Below are 24,219 nucleotides of genomic sequence, written 5' to 3' on the forward strand. Positions count from 1 at the left end.
TCAGGATTGAGGGAAAGATGAATGCAGCAACATACAGAGAAATCCTGAATGAAAACCTGTTCCAGAGCGCACATGACCTCAGACTAGGGCAACAGTTCATCTTTCAGCAGGACATTGACTCTAAACACACAGTCAAAATATCAAAGGAGTGGCTTCAGGACAACTCTGGGAATGTCCTTGAGTGGCCCAGCCAGAAACTAGACCTGAAACCAGTTGAACATCTTTGGAGAGATCTGAAAATGTCTGTGCACCGACATACAAACCCTGAAGTAGTTGAATAGTAAATCATAGCTGTCAAAATGTGTTGTTAGGACAAAGTTGAGTGTGTAGAGTAGCAGTTTTAAGCAGAAACGAGATGATAATCGGTCAATTGCTGCTGACGCTCCGAAATGGCCAAGGCGCAGTGAAGGCAGGGCAGACCAATTTTTAGGGAGGACCGTTCGGTCGGCGACACTGGTCTTTGCTGAGACAGTAACCTGTGTCAGACTGGTGTACTGTTCAGGGGGAGTCTTCGACTCTCGTCCGTTCCATGTTATGGAATCCAGAGTTAAGTACCAGCGTCGCAAACCCAACGGTTCCCCTAAAAATTGGTCCCCTCCTGATGACGCGGTTCACGGATTATCACCTCGTTTTTGCTTCAATCTGCACTCCAGTCATCATCTGTCTCAGCGACAGATATCTGAAGCCTTCGTACAACAATCATTTCCACATGAATTTACCATTATTTCATCATAAAAGGTGGCAGAAGCAATCAGCGCACTGCGGCTAACTGAGCTGCTAGCCATTGCGTTCACTGCGCATCGGACATTTCAAAGCGTCATGGAATTTCGTCTCGTTTCTGCTTAAAAACTGACTTTAGAGTGTTCTAAGATGTTTCACCTTTATCATCTAATGGTTAATAATCCCATTAATCCATTTGATTGCTTTGGGTGAAAAGACTCCATCTCAGATGCGCTGCTGTGGTCCGAAATGACGCATGCGCAGATGCAAAAGGTGGGCCGATTTTTAGGGGTGGACCGTTCGGTCCGTGACACCGGCATAAACAGGCCTCAGGGCTGATGTAGGACTTATTTACTTGTCACTAACATGACCTGTTCATTTAGAATGCAGCAGTCTGGAGTTTTGCACATGCTCATAAACCCAAACATACTTGTATCACTTCAGGTCTTAATTTTCACCAAATACAAGAGAAATTAGAAGGCACTCAGAGTGCTTCTCTCTCCCGAGTTGACATATTGCATAAAAACGCCTTCTGGCTTCTGGATCCAAAATACGTTCCTGAATTAGAAAAAAGACAATATACATTTGCTCACCAAATTTGTAAGTTATAACACAACTCAGAAAATAAATGATGTGACAGAGAGCGAGAGAGTGAGCCAGTGAGTGTTAGCAAGGTTACTGTGTTTGGCTACAGATATATACTCAGTTGCCAGTTTATTAGGTACATAATGTAGATCTGTAGCAAATCACTCATCATGAAGTAGTGAAGGTGCACTCTTTTAGAGCGAGAGAGAGAAGGGGGATTTTCTTTGCCCACAATGAAATAAAATATTTACTCTCACATTGTTCCAGTTCTGCTTCCGGATGCTGGATAAAAATCTGAATTATCGGAGCCAGCTTTTGCACTCTGCTGTGAGGCAGCATGGCTTTGAGAGCAGCACTCATCTGAAAATCAACTACAACGACTTGTTGCCAGTGGTGGCTGGTTTACACTGGAGGAGTCCATGTAAAAACGCAGTACAGAAAAAATGGGAAGGTAAAACAAGTCTTTTTTCATTCCTCATTGTTTTTTTTTAATGAGTGACCTTTCATAACATCTTGGTTACTGATGTGTTTCAGTTGTAAGTTTCTGAATTCTTGCATTCACACTGAATATGCGCAGGCACGTTGAGCGTGTACACCCCCTGGCTGTACGTCTACACTGCCCACAGTCTCAGGAAGCAGCAGCGCCACACACTCCAGCTCACCTCAGAGTTAACAGCCAGCAAGTGGCTGACCGTCCGTAACCTCCTCCTGCAGGCCTCCTACATGGCCAGGGGCAGCGAGAAGGAGGCCCGCCTGCACCTCTCCACAACCGCTGTCATCTACCTCCAAGTAATGAGAAAAGAGGCTGCTCCTTCTGAATGTTCAGTGCAGCACAATTTAGTTTTTTACCGAGTCTTTATTGTCTTTATTCAGCCTATGCAGCGAGTTAAACATATGCAGCTTCAGTAAGAACCGAGGAGACGTACCCGTTTAGCGGTGTTTACTGACGTACCACATTTCCACTTGTGTTGATTGTAAAACTGAAATACAGAGGAAGAATAAAGAGCATTCAATAGCAATAGAACTGAATAAAATGACATTCCCAATTATCTCATGTAAACAATGACCTCTGGATCCATAGACATTATAAAGAGTAGACGCCACATCGATCGCTACTGGCTGTTGGCGCTGACGAGCCATGGGGCCGCCATCTTAAGGCCCTGTCACACCTTGACGATTTAGCCAGTGTATGCCAACCATATTAAAAAATGCTGACATAAGTTCAATAAGTTAAGGTTAAGTTTGAAGCAAGTTGAAGCTCGCTGATGTACTTCCTGATAAACTGAGCACCTCAAAAAAAAATTTTAGCACGCTGAAAATTTTCAATGCATGCCAGCGTGTGACTCGTGCATCCTGCACATGCTGGAGATACATTGTGGGTAAGTTATGTGCTTGTTGGCAGATGTTTCTTGTAATTTACTCATAAGTCTAAATCCGTCCATTAATGCTGGCCACTGATTGGCTGAAAGCCGCAGTACGTATGCAGAACGACTGTTTCATTCACACACGAAAAAATATAAAGTCTGACCTGTTCATTGCAGTCCAGTTCACCATCGCAGACGGACATGAATCCTCAAAAAGCTCCTGATTTTTTAAAATGACCTCGAAAAATCCTTTAATTCGTGGCTGGAAACGTAGCATTTTCCTGCTGCAGGTGCATTTCTCAGCCGGTGCTGTGCTCTTGATGATTTAAACTTTTAAAGCGCCGTCGCTGTGGTGTGATCATCAGATGATCTGATCGATCAGTCAGGGTGATCACGTCCGATTAATGCGTTGTTTAAACATTTAAAGTGCCGTGGCTGTCTGTGATCACGCCGACAGATCACACAGCACTTCTTTCAGGTCTGATAACACCTGATCGCGGTCAACTGGCGCTTTAAAAGATTAAATCATGACAGCATTTCGTTATTCAAGTCTGTGATGACCTGATCAGATCCACTGCTCAGGAAGCAGCCGGGGCTTTCAGCATTTAAAGAGACAGCACTCTATTCATTCACAGCAGTGTTTCCCACAGCCAGTCCACTCATCAGCATTCTGTACACAATGAAAATGGCCCACCAAGATAAAAATGAAAATAAAAAAGTAAAATAATGTTAAATTACTCTGTTTCTGACGCACACCACACCATGCAGTACCGACTAGAAACACTGGGTCGAAACGGGGCTGTCGGCAGATGCTGGATAATCATCAAGGTGTGACAGCTGCATTAATTTATTAGACGTATGACAGTGTGCGTCAGCATTTTTAATACGACAGGCATACACTGGCTAAATCGTTAAGGTGTGACAGGGCCTCTTGACCGGTCGATCACAACATTAGCAACAGAAAGAACATAGCATGTGCATAATTGAAAAGGCAAGCGCTACATGTTAACATTCCCAATGCTAACCGCTATGACAACAAGCTAACATGGAAGCCTCTGCTGAATAAGAAGTAGAATATGTACAAAAACAAACGAAGTATCATGTACTTCACTTTGTTAGGCTTCAACACACGTAAATGTCGAGAAAAAACTTAAAGATGCAGGAAAGGCAGAGACACGGTTTTTGTAGTGTTCTGTTACAGGTGCCTGGAGGGAAATGCACACTTCTAATATTCAACAGGCTGCTACTACCCCTACAACAGCCAGTAGGCAGCAGTGTTCCACACTAAACAAACAGAATACAAACCCTTAACTTGTATGAAGGACAGAATACCAAGATATCACACTTTATGTTGGAAACATCAAATTCAAAACTTGCAATCAAATGTTGCCTGAATATTCCATTAAAGTGACTGTAACATCACAACATTTTCGGAACATTCATTCGTTGACTCTTCCGAACGTGGCTACAACATCATGACGTTGCTGTTATGTTATTGTACCCTCATTTGAAGCAACGTTAATAAATGTTACAGCATCCACTGCAGTTATCTTCTCACCCAAATGCTATTATCATTATCAGTGAATGACAGCAAACAGATAACTTTACTGCAGAAGTTATCTTTGATAAATTAGCGTGAAGTAATGTCGCTGTTTACTTACAACTTTAGCGTGAGTGCATTACAGCCAACAGCTGATAGAAGTTGGATCAAATTGTCAAAGTAAGACTCCTGCATTGAAACTATTTTAGTAAAACAGCAAAAGTATTACAGTGGGGTAAAAAAGTATTTAGTCAGCCCCTGATTGTGCAAGTTCTCCTACTTAGAAAGATGAGAGAGGTCTGTAGTTTTCATCATAGGTACACTTCAATTATGAGAGAGAAAATGAGAAAAAAAAAAAAATCCAGAAAATCACATTGTAGGATTTTTAAAGAATTCATTTGTAAATTATGGCGGAAAATAAGTATTTGGTCACCCACAAACAAGCACAATTTCTGGCTCTCACAGACCTGTAACTTCTTCTTTAAGAAGCTCTTCTGTCCTCCACCTGTTACCTGTATTAATGGCATCTGTTGGAACTTGTTATCTGAATAAAAGACACCTGTCCACAACCTCAAACAGTCAGACTCCAAACTCAACCATGGCCAAGACCAAAGAGCTGTCGAAGGACACCAGGAATTAAATTGTAGATGTGCACCAGGCTGAGAAGAGTTGGTGTGAATAAATCAACTGTGGGAGCAAAATTGTATGAAAATGGAAGACATACAAGACCATTGATAATCTCCCTCTATCTGGGGCTCCATGCAAGATGTCATCCTGTGGGGTCAAAATGATCATGAGAATGGTGAGCAAAAATCCCAGAATTACACAGAGGGACCTGATGAATTACCTTTAGAGAGCTGGGACCAAAGTAATAATGGCTACAGACTACGCAGAGAGGGACTCAAATCCTGCAGTGCCAGGCGTGTCCCCCTGCTTAAGCCAGTACATGTCCAGGCCTGTCTGAAGTTTGCCAGAGAGCATAAGGATGATCCAGAAGAGGATTGGTAGAATATCATGTGGTCAGATGAAACCAAAATAGAACTTTTTAGTAAAAACTCAACTAGTCATGTTTGGAGGAAGAAGAATGCTGAGTTGCATTCCAAGAACACCATATCTACTGTGAAGCATGGGGGTGGAAACATCATGCTTTTGGGCTGATTTTCTGCAAAGGGGACAGGACGACTGATCTGTGTTAAGGGAAGAATGAATGTGGCCATGTATCATGAGATTTTAAGACAAAACCTCCTTCCATCAGTGAGAGCATTGAAGATGCAATGTGGCTGGGTTTTCCAGCATGACAATGATCCCAAACACACCGCTCAGGCAACAAAGGAGTGGCTCCGTAAAAAGCATTTCAAGGTCCTGGAGTGGCCAAGCCAGTCTCCAGACCTCAACGCCATAGAAAATTTGTTGAGGGAGTTGAAAGTCCATGGTGCCCAGCGACATGACAGGAAACATTTGACCTCATTGCCAACAAAGATTATGTTACAAAGTATTGAGTTGAACTTTTATTATTGACAAAATACTTATTTTCCACCACAATTTACAAATAAATTCTTTAAAAATCCTACAATGTGATTTCCTGGATTTTTTTTTTTTCTTTCTCATTTTGTCTCTCATAGGTGACAGCAGAGGCTTGCACTGTGCACAATTTCTCCAATCATAGCCACATAAGCCCATAACTTCTCTTGGGTTGTCTGGGTGTCTTGGTGGCTTTCCTCACTCTTCTCCTTCTTGCACAGTCACTCAGTTTTTCAGAACTGCCATGCAGATTTACCATAAAGTGCCATACTCTGTATTTCTTTGTAATTAATGTAAATAATGTCCGAAACATATTCAGTGGCAGTTTTACTATCAGATGCCTCGTCCAAAACTACCACAAAAGACTCCAAGCTGTTGTTGATGTTAAAGGGGCAACACGCAGTATTAAGAACAGGGGTATGTAAACTTTTGATCAGGTTCATTTGGGTAGTTCTCTTGTCATTTTGATTTAAAAAGAGGAAACAGTTGTCTGACAATACATGGCTTCACCCAACCACTAATCATGAGTGAAAAAAAGGTTTTGTGTTGTCATTCATATTCTCTTAAAAATGGCCAAAAAGCAAAAATTCTGCCAGGGTATGTAAACTTTTGAGCATAAGTGCATAATTTTTAGATACCTATTGGTTGTGCTCCATGAACTCCTGCTCTATGTGTCACCAGGCAGGAGGCTGGGCTGTGGTGGGGAAGCGAAGCGTGAAGGCCTCCTGCTGGTTGACCTCAATGTGGACGCCTCCCCTCAGAGGAGACGTCTTTCTGGAGGCTTTGAAATTCAGCCAAACATTGCAGATGGCTTCTAGTTGTGGGAAGCACAACATCAGCCTCTCTGCTGCCCTCAGCGCTGTGGACAAGGTGGGTGGCGATATGTGGTTATGTCTGTGGACTGTTAAATTAATTTACACCTCAATTTAAACCTCATTTTGCATAAGTCTCATTTTTGATGCACAATCAATTTTTTTTTTTTTTTTTTTTTTTTTTTTTGTAAGATTTTGAGAAAGAGGTACACAACATTGCTGATGACCTTCTCAGACCCAAACGGTCTGTCTAAAGAGCTGCAGATAGAGGGAGCTGTGCAGGAGGTGAGGAAGGACAAGAAGATGTACCAGAAAACTGCACTGCTCCAGCTTAGGTCCGTGCAACAGTATGACCTATGTGCAATGAATTAATTTAATTTAATTTGATGAGGAGTTTGATGTTACTGACAACATGATGCTTGAAGTACTGGTTTCTTGCGCAGACAGCCTTTCCAGTCATTTCCTCTGAGTCTCCTGCTTCAAGCGACTTTCACTGTTGACCTCCTCAAAGGCCTTTACATTCTGGAGTCGAGAGCTGGTTTCCATGGCAACAGAGATGTTGTCCACACTCTCACCCTCGGATACCAGCCACCAAGTCCCTTTGTGAGACGCACAATTTAACTTACTTAAGTTGCATAACATGACTCTCAGAGAAAAAGGGCCGTTCTACTTAATTAGTGAGTGATATTGATTTTTGTTGTTCCTTATTTAGGGCTGCTCTGCACTGATTCATCCTTTCAGCTCGGACACTATTCCATCGGACTCAGAGATCTGTGTCACAATATCCGCCAACCAGGTAAAGCGATCACCTTTATAACTTACAAAGTCACTTTGAAAGGCCACTATCACAATTTGAAGCCAACACATTGTTATACAGACACATTTCTGAAACTAATAAACTTTTTTGTGCATCCACACGTTTACAGCATGCAAAACCCAGTAAGTCTAAAACTACAAATTTTTAGTTGTGGCCGGTTCTACTTGGGCAACTGTCAGTGTGCAAAATAATTGTAATAATAATAATTTTACACACACACACACATATATATACATATATATATATATATATATATACCAGAAGAACATACACACACACACATATATATATATATATATATATATATACCAGAAGAAAGTACCTGAAAGTATTCACAGCGCTTCACTTTTTCCACATTTTATGTTACAGCCAAAATGGAGTAAATTAATTTTTCCCCTCAAAATTTCACCCGCATCCCATAATGACAACATGAATGTTTTTTTCTTAAATTTCTGCAAATTTAATAAAAACAAGAGCAATCTGAGATTTCTGACATCCTCCAATCCAGATCCATATCACTGGGTGATATGGATCTGGATTCGTCCATATCACCCATGGAGTCTTCCATGGCCTAATATCTATCTGTGGTGAGAATTTGCCTGTTTGGAGGCAAACTGGATTAAGCTGTTTCATCCTGTTTTGGCACTTTTTTTGGATTATGAGCGATTGTAGTACAATAGCGTCCTGTGAAATAAGCTGTGAGAGCTGATACTCATAGGCAATTCACACCCACCTGCCAACAGTGGAAGTGGGATTTACACACTACTGAGCATGCGCTTTGAGAATGTAACAACAGTCTGTTGGCCTTCTCAGCTGTGGTGACGAGCCACCAGGGTTACAGTAGCAGCAAGCATCTGAAGCTAGCAAGCATATGTTAACATTAGATGCAAGACAACATGAAAGTTCCAATGGTAATGTTCTAGTCCGAAGGCAAAAACTTTTTTTGTTGGCTTCCATCTCAGTTGCTAACAGTGTTAGGTAATGCAAAATCTTAAAAGATCTGTATTTCATTAATTGTTTACCTGACCCTGACGCTTACATCTGTGAAATACTGAATTGTGAATACTGGCCTAATTCAGGAATGTGTTCTGGCTCTGACTTTGTTCATTGATTGCATGGACTGGGTGTTTGGTACGGTTGTGAAACCAAAGTCTTGAGTGCCTTTTTTGTTGAAGAAAGTTTTTGTGACCTTGACTATGCTGTGATCTTTGCAAAATCAATGGACATGCTGATTTCAGCACTTGAGAGGCTAAGTGAGGAACCTTGAGTGTCTGGGTTTGTGATGGTGTTGGATCAAGAGTAAAATCCAGGCTTTCAGTGACTTTATGTGTCAACATGGGACCCTGGGAATATGAGAATGACCTGCAATGGCCAAGCTATCAAGTCAGAATTTTTTTGATCAAATTTTGCTCTGCAGAAATATAAACTGTAAGGTAAAAACATGAATATAAACTGCAGTCATTTGTAAGATGATACTGGAATATATCAGTGGCAGCTGGTGGTATCTTCACTACTTCGTGAAGAGTGATTTGCTACAGGGCTGCATTATGTTTCACTATCTGTAACTAGTAAACTGGCAACTCTCTCTCTCTCTCTCTCTCTCTCTCTCTCTCTCTCTCACACACACACACACACACACACACACACACACACACACACACACACACACACACACACACACACACACACACACACACACACACACACACACACACACACACACACACACACAGCATAAGACATAAGCATCTTTTTTGTCATTGTAATAAACAGCGAAACTTCGTTGGTGACAACCAGTCGGTAGCAGCAATGATTATATATAAAAATAAAATAAACAAAATAAAAAGAAAATATAAGAGTAAAAAGGTGCATAAAACAACAATAAACATTTTATATTATTTACAATGTAAAGTAAGATGCAAAAATTGCACTGCCCATGGCTGTTTAAAATACAGTTGGTACAATGGTCTGTGGCATATCACCTGTCATCATATAATTAATCAGTGTATCAATTACAGTCACGTCATAGAATCACTGTAAGCTGTTCATGCGGCCCTTCAGCGTGTGTTATTATTACTCTGGTTATATAGGAGTGTGTCTAATGCAGCGGAACCATGGAAATGTGTCAGAGCTCACTGTATTAAGAAGCTGTTGAAGTTTGATGAAGTTGCTGCAGCTTCCTGTTTCAGCCTACAAGACTACCTTTAACTCAGCTTCGAATACTCTAGAGTGCTTTAGCTGAAATGTTTGCTTCAAATTATGTGATATCTTACCCAACATTATCAATCAGTAACTAGGTATTGTAGTTTAGTTCATCCACAGTCTGCTTCTTGTTTTGAATTCAGCCAGAGGAGCATTTCAGTTCAAAGCTTCCAAGTGCTCTTTAAGATTCCAAAGACTGCTTTGTGCTGATCTTTGCTTCAGATCATAAAAGCACACAGACAAAATAATACAATAGTGTCTAGAAGTTGAACTTGGAACACAAAGGGCAGTGCGATTGTCGGCGTACCATAATTTTTCCGGGTATTATGGCTTGAGTGATGGCAAGTGAGTGAAACTCCTGTCCTGGGTGTGAGTGATTTGTCTATCACTCACTAAATCGAATAAAATTACATTTAGAAAACATGAAAAACATTGCCAATTGGTCTGAGACACAGACAGCTGTGTCCCCCCAGGGAAAGTGTCATGCTGAAATTAAAACTCAGCATCAGGTCACATAATTGTGAAAATTTTAAGACCTTCCAAAGACTTTAATATTACTGGAAACCCAACAAGGAAGTAAATTTTACCCTCACTAACCAAAATAAAATGAAATGAAAACACTGAAATGAAGTGTTGGAACACATTTGAATGCATACTGACACTGACAGGCACTTGTATACACGAAGCAAACCGTATTATTTTGTATTAATGTTGTATATTTTTCCTTTCTCATTCTGAGGCGTTAGCAAACTACTGCCGCCCCTGAAACACACTCCTCACATCATTTTATTAGTAGCTGCTTGCTCGGTCACTACAGTGGCTCTCCACTGTAGCATGCGGGTTTGGATTCTTCATCCAAGTGTGTACAGCTTGTGTCCTGTTTGGACATTTAGCAAATATTTTTTTATCAGTTTAGTTCTTATAAAAACAGTTAAATGGCCTTCTGAGGTCATTGTGAAGGTATCTGAGTCTAAAGTTGAAGCTACTCAAGGAGATATGAAACTGGAATATTCAGAACATTGAAAGGTTTATTTAATTTTTTTATATACTCCTTTTGGTTTACTCCTCTGCAGACCAAGAAGGGTGTAAAAGGAAGGCTCCGGATTGGAAGCAAGGACAGACTGGCATTCTCTGGCCAGTTGCACTTCAGTCCTTTGCACTCAAGTCATCAAGCAATAAAAGTTGTCGTCAACCTCACCCATCAACTTCAGGTAAACCAGCCTGTGTGCTGAGGACAGCATTTATTAAAAAACTAAACCTTCACACGTCCGTAGTCCTGGTTTGTGTGATGATGATCGCAGTCCTTTTGCTGTTCTTGCTGTTTCAGCTGCAGATCCCCTCCTCTGCAGTGCTGGAGGGAGATGTTTGCTGGAACCCCAAAAACAACACTGCCTTTGATTATCGAGCCCTAGGGAAACTGAGAATAGAGCGACAGGAGTGCCAAGTGAACAAACTAACTCTGTGTTTAAACTGGGGCTTTTTTGAGCAGCAGTGTTTTGATTAATCTTGCTTTTTTTTTTTTTAGCTTTCTGTACGGCTGAATGTAACTTCCAACAGAGTCCGTCTGTATTTCTCTCTCAGTCATCCCTTCAAATCAAAGATTCCCAAAACACTAGAGGTTGGCTTATTTATTTATTTATTTATTTATCACATCATGAATGATTTCATTGAGTGGTGACAAAATAAACTGTGGTCCTTTTCTGAAGTCTTTGTCATGTTTTTTATGTGGATAAAAGGGAACCTTTGTTACCCGAGGCCATCAAATATGGCCATCAGGTATTGCGAAGGCTTTTCGTCTGTCCGTCCGTCCGCCTGTCTGTCTGTTTGTCTGTCTGTTTGTCTGTCTGTCCGTCTGTCTGTGCTCAGCACAAGTCCAGTCATATTATAAAGGGTCTTCAAATTCGAAGGGAACATTCTTGGGACACAGATCCTGGACAGGTTCAAAGATGACTAACCTTGGCCTATTTTAAGAGGTTAAAAAGTCACGCGTGGTGATGTCACTTCCTGGTGTCGCTAGGTGTTAACTTTGATTCGATTTGGCAAGAAATAACACCTTTGTCATATATTATGTAAAAGCTCCTGAGAAATAAACACTTCTAAAACTGAAAACACTGCTTTTGGAACCTGATAACACCTCTGAGCTTAATTAATGGCCCCTTCACACATAGTGCGAAGTTTGGACGAAGTATGGACGAAAACGGTGAAACAGTGCGAAACAGCTTGAAATTAGCGCACGAAACATCGCTCCGACGGGTAGGTGTGCACACACCAGTGTCTTTCGAGCAGGAACACTGCCAAGTGCAGCACATGGCGCTGCTTATGTGGTATAAATAAAAACCAGCCAGTACCTGTGGAACCACATCGTGCCGCTTATGTGGTATAAATAAAAAGAGAAAAACACACCACCCACTGGACGCAAACTCACACCTTCCAAAAACTCTGATTCCTAGTCAGCGACTTTATCACTGAGCTATGGAGCTATTCTTTGAAAGCTGCAAGAATCTGCCTCATATCAGGAAGGACATGGAAGTATTACAAAAAAATTTTAAATCACACACCATATAAAAACACCACATTTATCAAGCGAGCAATACAAATATAATCAATCTGTTTCTCTGTTAATGACCCATTGTTACAGACATACAGTCATGAAATGACATGAATGAGAAGCAGTTCATTCATCTCATTCATGTCCACATCTGCTGGCGCGTCTCCAACTGGCCACGTGTGGTGTCTTGTGGACGACGTGCCACAGGACACCGCATCATGTGGAACAGAGCTCACGTGGGTGATGTGACAGTGAGATCGCCTGCTGCGTGTTCTGATTTGACGGTCCGTTTCAGCCTGGGAGCAGCCTGTCCATGTGCGTGCACTCGCTCGCTGCAGCACATCGCCACAGTGATATATGTTTTTATTTATGTCCACTTGATAACAGCAAACAGAAACACGCACGTCACAGTGGACAGTTGTTTGTCCATGTCCGTCCAAACACAGTACGTGGTGTCCAGCTGGACTGTCCAGATCCACAGATTTCCTTCAGTGGGAGGACACACCCCCTGTCATTTCAGTGCACACACCAAAGCCACACTCATGTGGCACTTAGACAAATTTCTCTGCGAGTGCGACGGTGATTGTCTGCAGCCTGTCTTATCATGCCAAGAGTGCGACTGACTACACATGCCATGCGAGCGGTGTTAGGTGTTCGTGCGTGTCACCTGGAATTTGGACAGCACCTGCCACAAGAGGGTGCGATGGGTTCACACAGCGCACACTTTGTCTTTCAGGTGATTGTCTGCGCAATAGTTGTATCAACAGGTGTACGAGGCGTTGGAGGAAGGGACGACATTACACGGTTTGCACACGATTCCTGCGTCATGCGCACTAAGTGTGCACTTTGTCCAAACTTTGCACTATGTGTGAAGGTGCCATTAACAACTGCAAATTATAAAGAACACAATGCTCATACGGCTGAGGGTATTTTAGCATTGCGTTATATTTTTCCAGTTTGTAGTCGTTACATCCTGTGTCATGTCGGCATTTTTGTCATGTTAAGGCAAACGTCAGTGCAGACGTGTGTGCAGCGGCCGGCAGAGGGAGCAGCTCAGTGCGTGTGAAGGCCAATGGGAAGGATAGAGTTCTGCTGGACACCCATGTGTCCCACTCCCTTCAGAGGGGAGACAGAGCTGTAGGACTGAGGCTAAACCTCTCTCAGAGTCTGCTGCCTTCTGCCACTAACCTGCATGTCAACATGGTTACCAACGTGTCCTCAGACAGGTATGTTGGCCAAAGTATGCAATGGTTTAATTTTGCATAAACCTAAGGTACGGCAAGGTGACATCGTGAGTTATTCCATTAGGGTATAACGTCCAGCTAAAATACCACACAGCAGCACAACTTCAGCATGGATTCCACAGTTGCTACTTAAACACAAAATAGATGAATAATAACAGCCACGCAATGAGTTGACTCTTGGCATACATGCACAAAGACTCTAACCATGTTAAAAATGCTAAATATGAAATAGCAGATACCACCCACATCACCAGGCTTAAGCCGACCGTACACTCAATGAGGATACAATGCAGTACTGCTATATTGTAAACATATCAATGGAACACTGCAGTGTATTGCACCATAGAATAAAGGTGTACACCCCATCTTCAGCAAGGAGGGCCTCGTCACTGTGAAGAACATTTCATTCCCGTCTTTGGTCTCCATCACTGCATGACTGGAGAGAGGAATTATACTGTATATCAAGACCATTTTACAGAACTTAGTGCTCAGAATGCTACTGCATATGCACATAGTATGATTTGTTCACACATTTTGATGAAGTAGCTGCCATTTTTTCATTACTTCATGCACACACACATGAATACACTGAACAAGTGACACTTGTAGACATCTAAAACAGGTGATATGTGATATCAACCTGTTTCGGACATTCACAGACTGATGCTCTGATGCAGCAGACAAAACTAGCACAATTCACAGTTTCTCCAGCCACAACCATAGAAGCTTATAACTTCTTCAGAATTACCATAGGTGTTTTGGTGGTTTCCCTCACTTGTCTCCTTCCAGCATGGTCACTCAATTTTTGAGAATAAGCTGCTTCACACAGATTTACCATACAGTACTATAGTGCTTGTATTTCTCAAAGATTGATTTAAATACTCAAAGATGTAGTGACTTAGCAACTTGGAAATGTTCATGTGTCCACCCCATGACATGTCTCAAGAAAATCATGTGTAAAAGTGAAGATTTAATCCTTATATTTAGAATAAACTGCTCCGTCCCAATTTTCATTGTGGAGACTTTTAAATTGAGACTGAAAACCCATTTGTTTTCCTTGTTTTATCATTAGTTTTATTGTGTTATGTGTTTTTATTCTGGTGCTCTTTTATGTTTTGACCTTTTATTGTGTTTTTAATTGTTTTTTTTTTAATTCAATTTTTTTTCTGTTTTTGGTATTGTGTTGTGTAAAGCACCTTGAGGCAATCTCATCGTGAGTTGGTGCTATAGAAACTAATAAATTAGATTTTTTATTTTAATGTATAGCAGGCCGTAAATTCCGGAATGGATGTACAAAACCAGACAAATATTTGGACACGTGTCCCCGTTCAGTTGAATAGGAAAGCGTGTCCAAACATTTGAATGGTAGGGCATATGAACAAATGAAATGAAGTTGACCACATGAAATATGAAATATCTTAGAGTATGGATTAAAATTTTGTTTGGGGCTTCATTAATGGGCATTGTGGGGCCTTGCTAAGAGTATTTGCTCTGCTAAGTGCCCTTCTAGTCTTGAATTGATTGAAATGGCATCCAGCTAATCAACTGTAGTGTTGTGACAGTGTCATATGCAAATAGCGGCCCTACAAATTTCTGATTTAAGTTTTTTAGTCCTTTGTCTTGAAGGACTAATGCCATCAAAAATGGTCTCTGCTACACCTTGTGCCATGCATGCTACACCATCGACGTTTTTTGAAAACTGTTCAATAAAATTTCCTGAAATTTGGTACAGACATTTCTTGGGAGGCTATCTGGTCATTGAAGTGAGCAAATATCTCTCTGGGGGCTCCAGAAGGGAGAAAAAGACACTTTTCATGCCTATAAATTGTAAAAAAAAAAAAAAAAAAAATTGTTCAATACCTTTTTCGATAATTTTTTATAAAGATTCTTTGTGAGGCTGCCTGCAGACAGAAACATGTCATCATCCTTGAATTGTTCTTCAGGGTCTCCCTGCCTTATGTTTTTAACACCTAAGCTGAAAGTCCATGTCTATAAGAGTAAATGTAACATAAGTTTTTTGTTTGTTTTTTACTGGCCAATAGGCCGCTAACCCTGTCGTGGCACGGCGTCCGTTGTAGTCATCGTCATTGCATAATTTAGCAAGGGAGTAATATGGATCATTGACATTGTTCCTGTCTAAAAATCATATTTGTAGATTCATTCGTTTGCAAATGGTGGCCATTTTAATGCCGAAAATAGCCATTTTGAGTATTTAAATGCAATTATCTCAAAAACTGTCTGATAACTTTTTTCTAATTTGTCAAGGGCACAATATGGGTTGTTGACATATTTCACATCAAAAAATTATAGTCATAGATTTGTTAATTTGGAAATGGTGGCCATTTTTATGGCGAAAACAGCCAATTTGGGTATTTGGGCCCAACTTTCTCAAAAACTGTCTAACATTTCTTTTAATTTAACAAGGGCACAATATTGGTCACTGATATTGTTCCCATCCCGAAATTATTTGCTTAGATTCGGTCATTTGGAAATGGCGGCCATTTTTATGCCAAAAATGGCCACGTTGCCTTGGGCTTTAATTGAGCCGGTAACCCACAGGGGACATGGCACTCTAGTTTTTTCTTCATATCATAGGATATCTTTGTATGATTTGACGATTCCCTTCCACTATAATGACATATAAACAATGTTTGCTTTCTTCTTGTGGGTGTTCAATTTTTTTTTGTTTGTTTATGTGTTCTCTTTGATTCTTGCTTCTCCAGCATGTCTTTCCATGGCTCCTACATGCAGGGACTTGAGGCTCTGCTGGTCCAACTTAAAGGCTCTCTGAGACTAACCGGATCTCTCCAGCTGGCTGTGTCGGGTGACCTGAAACACTCTATAGCCTACTTCACCATCCTGCCTCAAGCTCTCAGTTTGGAAGGGGTTCTGCAACAGTCTGACATACTCACTAAAGGTTGAGATACTAATCACAGTAATTATTGGAGCATTACACTAGGTCATGTTAGATGTCACAATCATATCCACACCTGACACAATCACACCAAGATGTCCAGACAAATAACTCTGACATAGTTTATTTTAACACCTTTAAGTGTTTATATAATGCCATACTTCCCACAGTTAACACTTTTTAAAGAGTGAAATATTCAACACTCTACTAAACACAAATTTTGAACACTATAGAGAACATTTGGCCCTGTTTTAATTTAAAATTAAATTTGTTTGAGTGCTGATTATGGGAACGCTACATACTCGTACACAGCCATGAGTTTGGGATTTGAACCCACAACCTAGTTAAGGGCCAAAAGCACCGTCATACCACTGCCTTCAAAAGCGCGCCCGCCACAGGAAAAACACCTCCGTTGGAAGCCTTAAGGACAAGTTGGAACATGTCCTGCTGTTAAAAAATTTCTCAGATACTCACTCAACTGAAAGCCACCAAAAGCCGCCTGGATTTTACAAATGGTTATCAACACGGAGGTGTTTTTCCTGTGGCGGGCACACCGCGCCGGCTGCGAGCCGACGCGCCAATCCGTCCGCACGTCTTTCATTAAAAAAGTCTCCTTTAACAGTGGAATGTCCGGATAAACTGCTGATCCCGACCTCTTCTGAAAGTTCTCTGTTCTCTCATGATGTTCTGGGTCAACAGAGGCTTAAATTTGGAGGTTTTCAGCTTGAAACAGGATGACGACGTCACCTTGGAGCGTTGCGTGACGTCCCGCTCCGTGATGTCCCGCTCCGTGACGTCCCGCTCCGTGACGTCCCGCTCCGTGGTAAGTCCTTACAGCGATAGAAACAATCCAAAATCTCTCATCAGCCGTTAAAATTTTCACCAAAAACCAGCTTAATTTGTCGAATGGTGTCCACTCGGATGTGCCTCACAGTTTTGGAAAAAATTTTGAGGAAGCACAGCGCCAGTCTCTCAGCAACTTCTCAGACAATGAAAATCCGACGAGGGGGCTGGACCACTCCTCCCACAAGGCGTGCTCACAGGCGAATGACGTCACCGACAGGCATGGAAAAACTCACGCATGCGCACGAAGGTTCAAGGTTGGCTGCCGTAAAAACATATGAATCAAATCCATATAGTTTTTTAAAAAAATAAAAAGGTAGAATACTTTTCTAATAGACCTCGTATACATATATATATATATATATATATATATATATACACGAGGGCTGTCAATAAAGTATAGGTACTTTTTATTTTTTTCAAAAACTATATGGATTTCATTCATATGTTTTTACGTCAGACATGCTTGAACCCTCGTGCGCATGCGTGAGTTTTTCCACGCCTGTCGGTGACGTCATTCGCCTGTGAGCACTCCTTGTGGGAGGAGTCGTCCAGCCCCTCGTCGGAATTCCTTTGTCTGAGAAGTTGCTGAGAGACTGGCGCTTTGTTTGATCAAAATTTTTTCTAAACCTGTGAGACACATCGAAGTGGACACGGTTCGAAAAATTAAGCTGGTTTTCAGTGAAAATTTTAACGGCTGATGAGAGATTTTGAGGTGATACTGTCTCTTTAAGGACTTCCCACGGATCGAGACGTCGCGCAGCGCTCTCAGGCGCCGTCGTCAGCCTGTTTCAAGCTGAAAACCTCCACATTTCAGGCTCTATTGATCCAGGACGTCGTGAGAGAACAGAGAAGTTTCAGAAGAAGTCGGTTTCAGCATTTTATCTGGATATTCCACTGTTAAAGGAGATTTATTTTAATGAAAGACGTGCGGACGGGTCTGCGCGTCGGGACGCAGCCGGCGCGGTGCGGCTGCACAGGAAAAACACCTCCGTGTTGATAACCATTTGTAAAATCCAGGCAGCTTTTGATGGCTTTCAGTGGAGTGAGTATATGAGAAATTGTTTAACAGCTGGACATGTTCCAACTTGTCCTTAAGGCTTCCAACAGAGGTGTTTTTCCTGTGGCGGAGCGTCGCGGCGGCTGCGAGCCGATGCTGCAATCCGTCCGCACGTCTTTCATTAAAAAAATCTCCTTTAACAGTGGAATATCCGGATAAAATGCTGAAACCGACTTCTTCTGAAACTTCTCTGTTCTCTCACGACATCCTGGATCAATAGAGCCTGAAATGTGGAGGTTTTCAGCTTGAAACAGGCTGACGACGGCGCCTGGGACCGCTGCGCGACGTCTCGCTCCATGGGAAGTCCTTAAAGCGACAGTATCACCTCAAAATCTCTCATCAGCCGTTAAAATTTTCAGCGAAAACCAGCTTAATTTTTCGAACCGTGTCCACTTCGATGTGCCTCACAGGTTTAGAAAAAATTTTGATCAAATAAAGCGCCAGTCTCTCAGCAACTTCTCAGACAATGAAAATCCGACGAGGGGGCTGGACCACTCCTCCCACAAGGCGGGCTCACAGGCGAATGACGTCACCGACAGGCGTGGAAAAACTCACGCATGCGCACGAGGGTTCAAGCATGTCTGACGTAAAAACATATGAATGAAATCCATATAGTTTTTGAAAAAATAAAAAAGACCTATACTTTATTGACAGACCTCGTGTATATATATATATAGTACATTATAGATCCTATTGCACAGGATGCTGGGAATCCATTTTCTTGTTAATTTTGAAAATAGGTGAAAATGTGTAAACTTCTGATTGATTTTTAAATGGCCGTCTCTTGATGTTTGTGTTTAGGACATCTGAGAGTCAGACTGATAGACTCCCTGTACCACGTGGAGCTGAAGCATCTGGAGCACCCTGGACAAACTTTACAAACAGAAAATGAAGGCGGCTTAACGGGAACAAAGGCCCACTGGGTCTGTGATTGGCTCTGTGTTTGGTTGGGGGCAGAGTCTCTGTGTGTGAATGTGAGTCGCCATCTGGAAGGTCACTGGAGGGGTGAACTCTCCACACAGCTCTCTCACTCTGCTCATGTCCTCACCACAACAGGTACTCACCATTACACTACCATTTGACATCATTCTGTCTCTGTGATACCTGTTGTTCTCGCTCTCCCTCCTACAGTTTTCTGTCTGCCATATGATCGCTATCTCCATCTTCTGCGTATAGGTCTACCTGTTAGCAGTGATGCACAGGTGAGGTGGAAACAGGAGAATGGTCGAATGTTGGTCACAGTCCAGGTGAAGGCTGGATCAGAAAATCTGAAAGCTGAGTTTAACGGAGGTCGGGAAAACCACACTTCCCAAAGATGGGAATTCTTTGGCAACCTGCAGCACCAAATGAAAGCACTGCTGAACAGTGGGGTGTCAGGATTCATACAAGCTAAAGCACATTGCCAGGTGCAGGCTGATCCTGATCCACAACATCTCCTCTCCCAAACAAGTTTACATTTTATAAAACATCTGTGAATCAGAATATGCACACATACATGTTTACTGGCGTCCTTTTTCTCTTTTTCATGTTCAGGTAGAAATGGGACTGAACACAGACCTGGTCCTTCATGTGGATGATGAAAGAGTCATCAGCGTCGTTTTTATTGTGGGCTCAAAAGACAACACAACTAACCTGATAGTGTCTGTTTGGCAAAAAATGAAGCAGCTCCAGGGAATTATCCCCAACTCTTTAAAGGTAAAGTGTGCGTCTTTTTCACAAGTGCCTTTCAATAACGTTATTCAATATTAATTAGTCATTGAATATTCGGCTGTGATGTTGACTCTAAATCCAGAAACCTGAAGTCACAGAGCAGTCATCCGTAAAAGAGTGGTAGTAGGTGCCAAAGGAGTATATGTTTTAAATATAATATCTAAATTGAATAGAGTAATCAAGTAAGGAGCTCAGATGTCAGTTCTTTCATATTTAGGGCTTCCACCTGAAGCTTCTATTTGAAAAATAAATAAATAAATACAGCAGGTACAATAAGTATTCAACATGTCATCATTTTTCTTAGTAAATAAATTTCTAAAGGTGCTATTGACATGAAAGTTTCACCATATGTCAATAGCAACCCAAGTAATCCACACATACAAAGAAATCAAACCATAGATGTCCATAAATTATGTGTAAGAATGTGAAATGACACAGGAAAAAAGTAGTGCACACCTGAAGAAAAGTGCAAAAGGCATGGAAAGCCAAGACCCCGGCTGAAATCTATCTGGAATTAAAACACAGTCCTGGCCCTTGTCAGTGCAAATTAATATCAGATAGTTCAGTCCCAACCGATGGCCTATAAAAAGGTGCATTACAAGAAACATCTCATGATGGGTAAAAACAAAGAGCTCTTTCAAGATCTTCACAACCTTATTGTTGTAAAACATACTGATGACATTGGCTACTGACGGATTTCACTCTTAGCTTCACAGTGGAGTAGAGTGGAGAAGGATATTCTTTCACCAAAATAGATCAAAGCCTCATCCACAACTACCACAAAAGACTCCAAGCTGGGGGCAACACACGGTATTAAGAATAGGAGTATGTAAACTTTTGATCATTGTCATATTTTGGGTAGTTTCTGTTGTGATTATGATTTAAAAAGAGGAAACACAGTTGTTTGACAATAAATGGCTTCACCCAACCACTAACCATGAGTGGAAAAAAACGTTTTTGTGTTATCATTAATATCCTGTGAAAAATGGCCCAAAAAACAAAATTCTGCCAGGGTATGTAAACGTTTGAGCACAATTTTGTGTGTGTGTGTGTGTGTGTGTGTGTGTGTATATATATATATATATATATATATATATATATATATATATATATGAATAGAGAGAGCTCATAATAGAACCTCTATTGTTTGTGTTGAAAGGAAACAGACAAAACATTACATATATGACTCATCTTTAAGTTTGTGATTCTGTCAAACTCTTTCCCCTACTCCAGTTTTCTTTTGAAAAATATGTTTTGTCAATAGGGGTGTTTCTTTTCACAGTTGATCTGCAAAGGAGACATCACCAGTGACCGACTCTCAGGCCAGTGCTCCGGAGGTGTAGCAGACCGCCCTGTTGAAGTAGGAGCCTTTTGTTCCTGTAGACCACACAACAGGCTGCGCTATGGCTTGTCTCTCACTCACTTTAGCCTCTGTGCTCAAGTTAAAGGCTGTTACAGTTCAAATGCTAAGAAAGCACTTCACACTATACTTCTTCTCTACTTGTGACATACCTGGGCATCCCCTCCAACTTAAGTTAAAGTTTCTGCTCCTGCGAGGTCCTCAGAGATGGACTGTCATTGTTGGGATAGCGGAATGCTTTGCAAATCTTGAAACAGAAAAGGAAACTCCTATTCCCACAGATGAGAGTAACACTGTTGCTTGCTTCTGTCAGAGAACATCACCACCTCTGGAAAGATGAAACCACAGCAGATCCCCAAGGGCTTTGTCTGTTGGGGTGGTGGAAAATGATATGGTGCTGATGTCTACTGCACACACCAAGGTCTAAACCTGAGGCGGCTCATGTGGGTGTGCACCTTGAACCTGTATGGTTGTGAGACTTGGATGCTAACCAGGTGACAGCTAGATGTCTTTGGTGCTAGGTTCCTTTGCACCATAAGGAGTGCAGTCATAAGCAGTCATAATGTGAGCAACATTATGACTTCTGGAATGACTTTGTGTCAATCGAGTGGTTACTTAGGGAGGCTCACATAAGGTGCATCACTTGCATTGTAAGGGAATGTCAGCTACAGCTTTTTGGCCATGTGACATGTTTCTCTTAATGTGACCCAGTATGCAATTGCCTCAGTGTGTGCACCCCAGCAGCTCAAGAAAGCCACAGGGTCCCCCACGTCATCTGGCTGTTGCAGACTGATGGTGATTCCCCCATCCCCACCACACAAGAGGTGGGGATGGGCCATTTGTCTGCTGGGCTGGTTGCCATTCAAGACCCAGGACGGGTCCATTGTGTAGTGAATATGGATATGTGCACCACATAACTGACAACTCTGAAGGAGTTATAGGCTTCTGTGATTCAGATGGGAGGAAAACTGTGGATAATGCAACTTTTGCCTGTTGCATCACATCTAACAGCTACATGGAGTGTGTCAGTGAAGGGTTTTCTTAAAAAGTAAGAAATATGTCTTAGAATATATAAAACCTGGGGCTCATTGCTGTCAGTTCTCATCCTCAGAACCTGTAGTGTGAAGCAGATAAGGCTGCATAACTCTCCTTGGACAAGATGCCAGTCACACGTAGGTTAATTGTCCAAACAAGGCCGATACCTATTTACAGACTGAAACAAAGTCACAGATGGGTAGCATGACTAAGAATCAAACTCAGATGTACATTTTGGTAGTCCAACTTATTCCACTGAGCTACTTGCTCTCCAGGTAGGTCTTACAACAAAGATGTGACCTGTGAACTTGTGACTGGTGGAGCAATAAACAAATATTTCACTCTGAACAATTTTTGCCGTCACAGCCACAGAAGCCTGTAGCATCTTCAAAGTTGTCATGTGATAATATGGCTAAATGGTTCATGGAGTATTTTTTGTTAGACCCCTTTGGTTAAAACCAACAATCTACTCTACATACACGTGATTGTTTTCTTTCAGCTCCATCATAGTGGTGTAAAAAGGCAAAAATTACATAAATGATATCAGTCTAAATACTTAGGAACCTGTATGAGTAGTTGACTGACACGGCTTTCTCCATAAACTCTCGTTTATCTGTATTATTGCTCCTCCACCATGTGATATTGATTTGATTCTCCCAGATTGTAGGTTTTCTCATTTTTCATCCATAGGCCCTGCTGCCTCCAGAGACATCTGTCAACATCTCTGTCATCCGTTCTGGATGTTCCACAATTCTCAGCACTGTTCTCCAGGCCAGAGGTGAACAGAAAGGCATTCTATATTTGTCTATAGCTTGCCATCCACACCTTAGTCTGACAGTGTTTGTCCAGCATTCTCTAGATGTAATGCAGGCTCTGGGATTTCCGACACATGGGCACCTGATTTTCAATGTTTCGACTGTGAATCAGCTTGGAGTGAGTGCTGGAATGGAGCTGGGACATTGTTATTTTAGGGTTAATTTTGAGAAGACCACAGCTTCAGAGAGAGTGAAGGATCAGTCTTCTTATTATGTTGCAGTAACCAGCTATTGTCCAGCTTTACAGGTAAGCTCCACAGCCAGCACTGTGTGAGAAAATAATAATGATGATAAAAAAAATACACAGTTGAACACAAAGACTTGGGTAACCGTTGGGAAGTTATAGATTATATTTTTCATCAAATCTGAATAAAAAGAAATAGGTTTGTTTCTTCAAACTTTAATCTTGAAGTAAACGGAATCTTTCCATTTTCAAAATTAATCTGTAGAACCAAAATATTAGATTGCATAAGTATACACCCCCATTAACATAACAATAAATAATATCTAGCATGGGGAGAAAAACAAAAGTAAAGGTCAGCCACAAAAAAACAGCGCTCAGTCATCAGTGCTTCCAAACTGTAGTCAGTTACTTACACCTTTTCAAGTATCTCATGTGTGTCAAAACCGGCACTGGTGCTGTTACTCAGTCACTCCCATACAATCACATCCTCGCACATCCTCTCTTTTCCAGTACTCACTGACCTCACAGCAGGAGATTGCACATGCGTGTGCATGCATAGAACAGGTGTTGAAATGATGGCTCAGCTGTGTGTGTTCATAATTGCTGAAAGAGTTGCTACGCGCACTCGTTGAACGCATGTGCGCATATGTGCCTCTATCAGCACTGGCTCTCCATTTAGAGTGCGCACAAAAAAGGCTGACAATGCACAAGAACATGGCAGTTCTGAAACTTGCTTCTGTCAAACAGTTGGAGGAAAAGAGGAGGTGCTGAACATTTTGCCCCTTCACTGTCATTGATCACCTCCTGGTGTACAGTCCAAAGAATATACCTGCATTGCCAGAATTTATTCATCCCACCAGACTCCTTTTGCTGCTAAAGTTTGCTGACAATGGGCCAAGGTTTCCCATGTGCTCAACATTCATCAGACACACCCATTCCAGCAAA

General features: G+C 41.6%; 1 protein-coding gene across 1 annotated transcript; it reads left to right on the forward strand.

The window, feature by feature from the left end:
• The first annotated feature begins 1,578 nt into the window (after window positions 1-1,578).
• Window positions 1,579-6,914, forward strand: LOC117521201. The gene is made up of 4 exons (XM_034182547.1): window positions 1,579-1,756; window positions 1,883-2,094; window positions 6,412-6,600; window positions 6,735-6,914. The coding sequence occupies exons 1-4, from the start codon at window positions 1,585-1,587 to the stop codon at window positions 6,912-6,914; spliced, it is 753 nt and encodes a 250-aa protein (XP_034038438.1). The 5' UTR covers window positions 1,579-1,584.
• The last annotated feature ends 17,305 nt before the right edge of the window (window positions 6,915-24,219 follow it).

The sequence above is a fragment of the Thalassophryne amazonica genome, chromosome 12 (genome assembly GCF_902500255.1).
Source record: "Thalassophryne amazonica chromosome 12, fThaAma1.1, whole genome shotgun sequence".
In the NCBI taxonomy this organism is placed as follows: Eukaryota; Metazoa; Chordata; class Actinopteri; order Batrachoidiformes; family Batrachoididae; genus Thalassophryne; species Thalassophryne amazonica.

What these genes read in the sequence shown, in the direction of transcription:
- LOC117521201 (XM_034182547.1), top strand. Translation starts at nt 1,585, where the DNA reads ATGCTGGATAAAAATCTGAATTATCGGAGCCAGCTTTTGCACTCTGCT. An exon ending in AGTACAGAAAAAATGGGAAG is followed by an intron (nt 1,757 to 1,882) that starts GTAAAACAAGTC and finishes GAATATGCGCAG; the next exon opens with GCACGTTGAGCGTGTACACC. An exon ending in CCGCTGTCATCTACCTCCAA is followed by an intron (nt 2,095 to 6,411) that starts GTAATGAGAAAA and finishes ATGTGTCACCAG; the next exon opens with GCAGGAGGCTGGGCTGTGGT.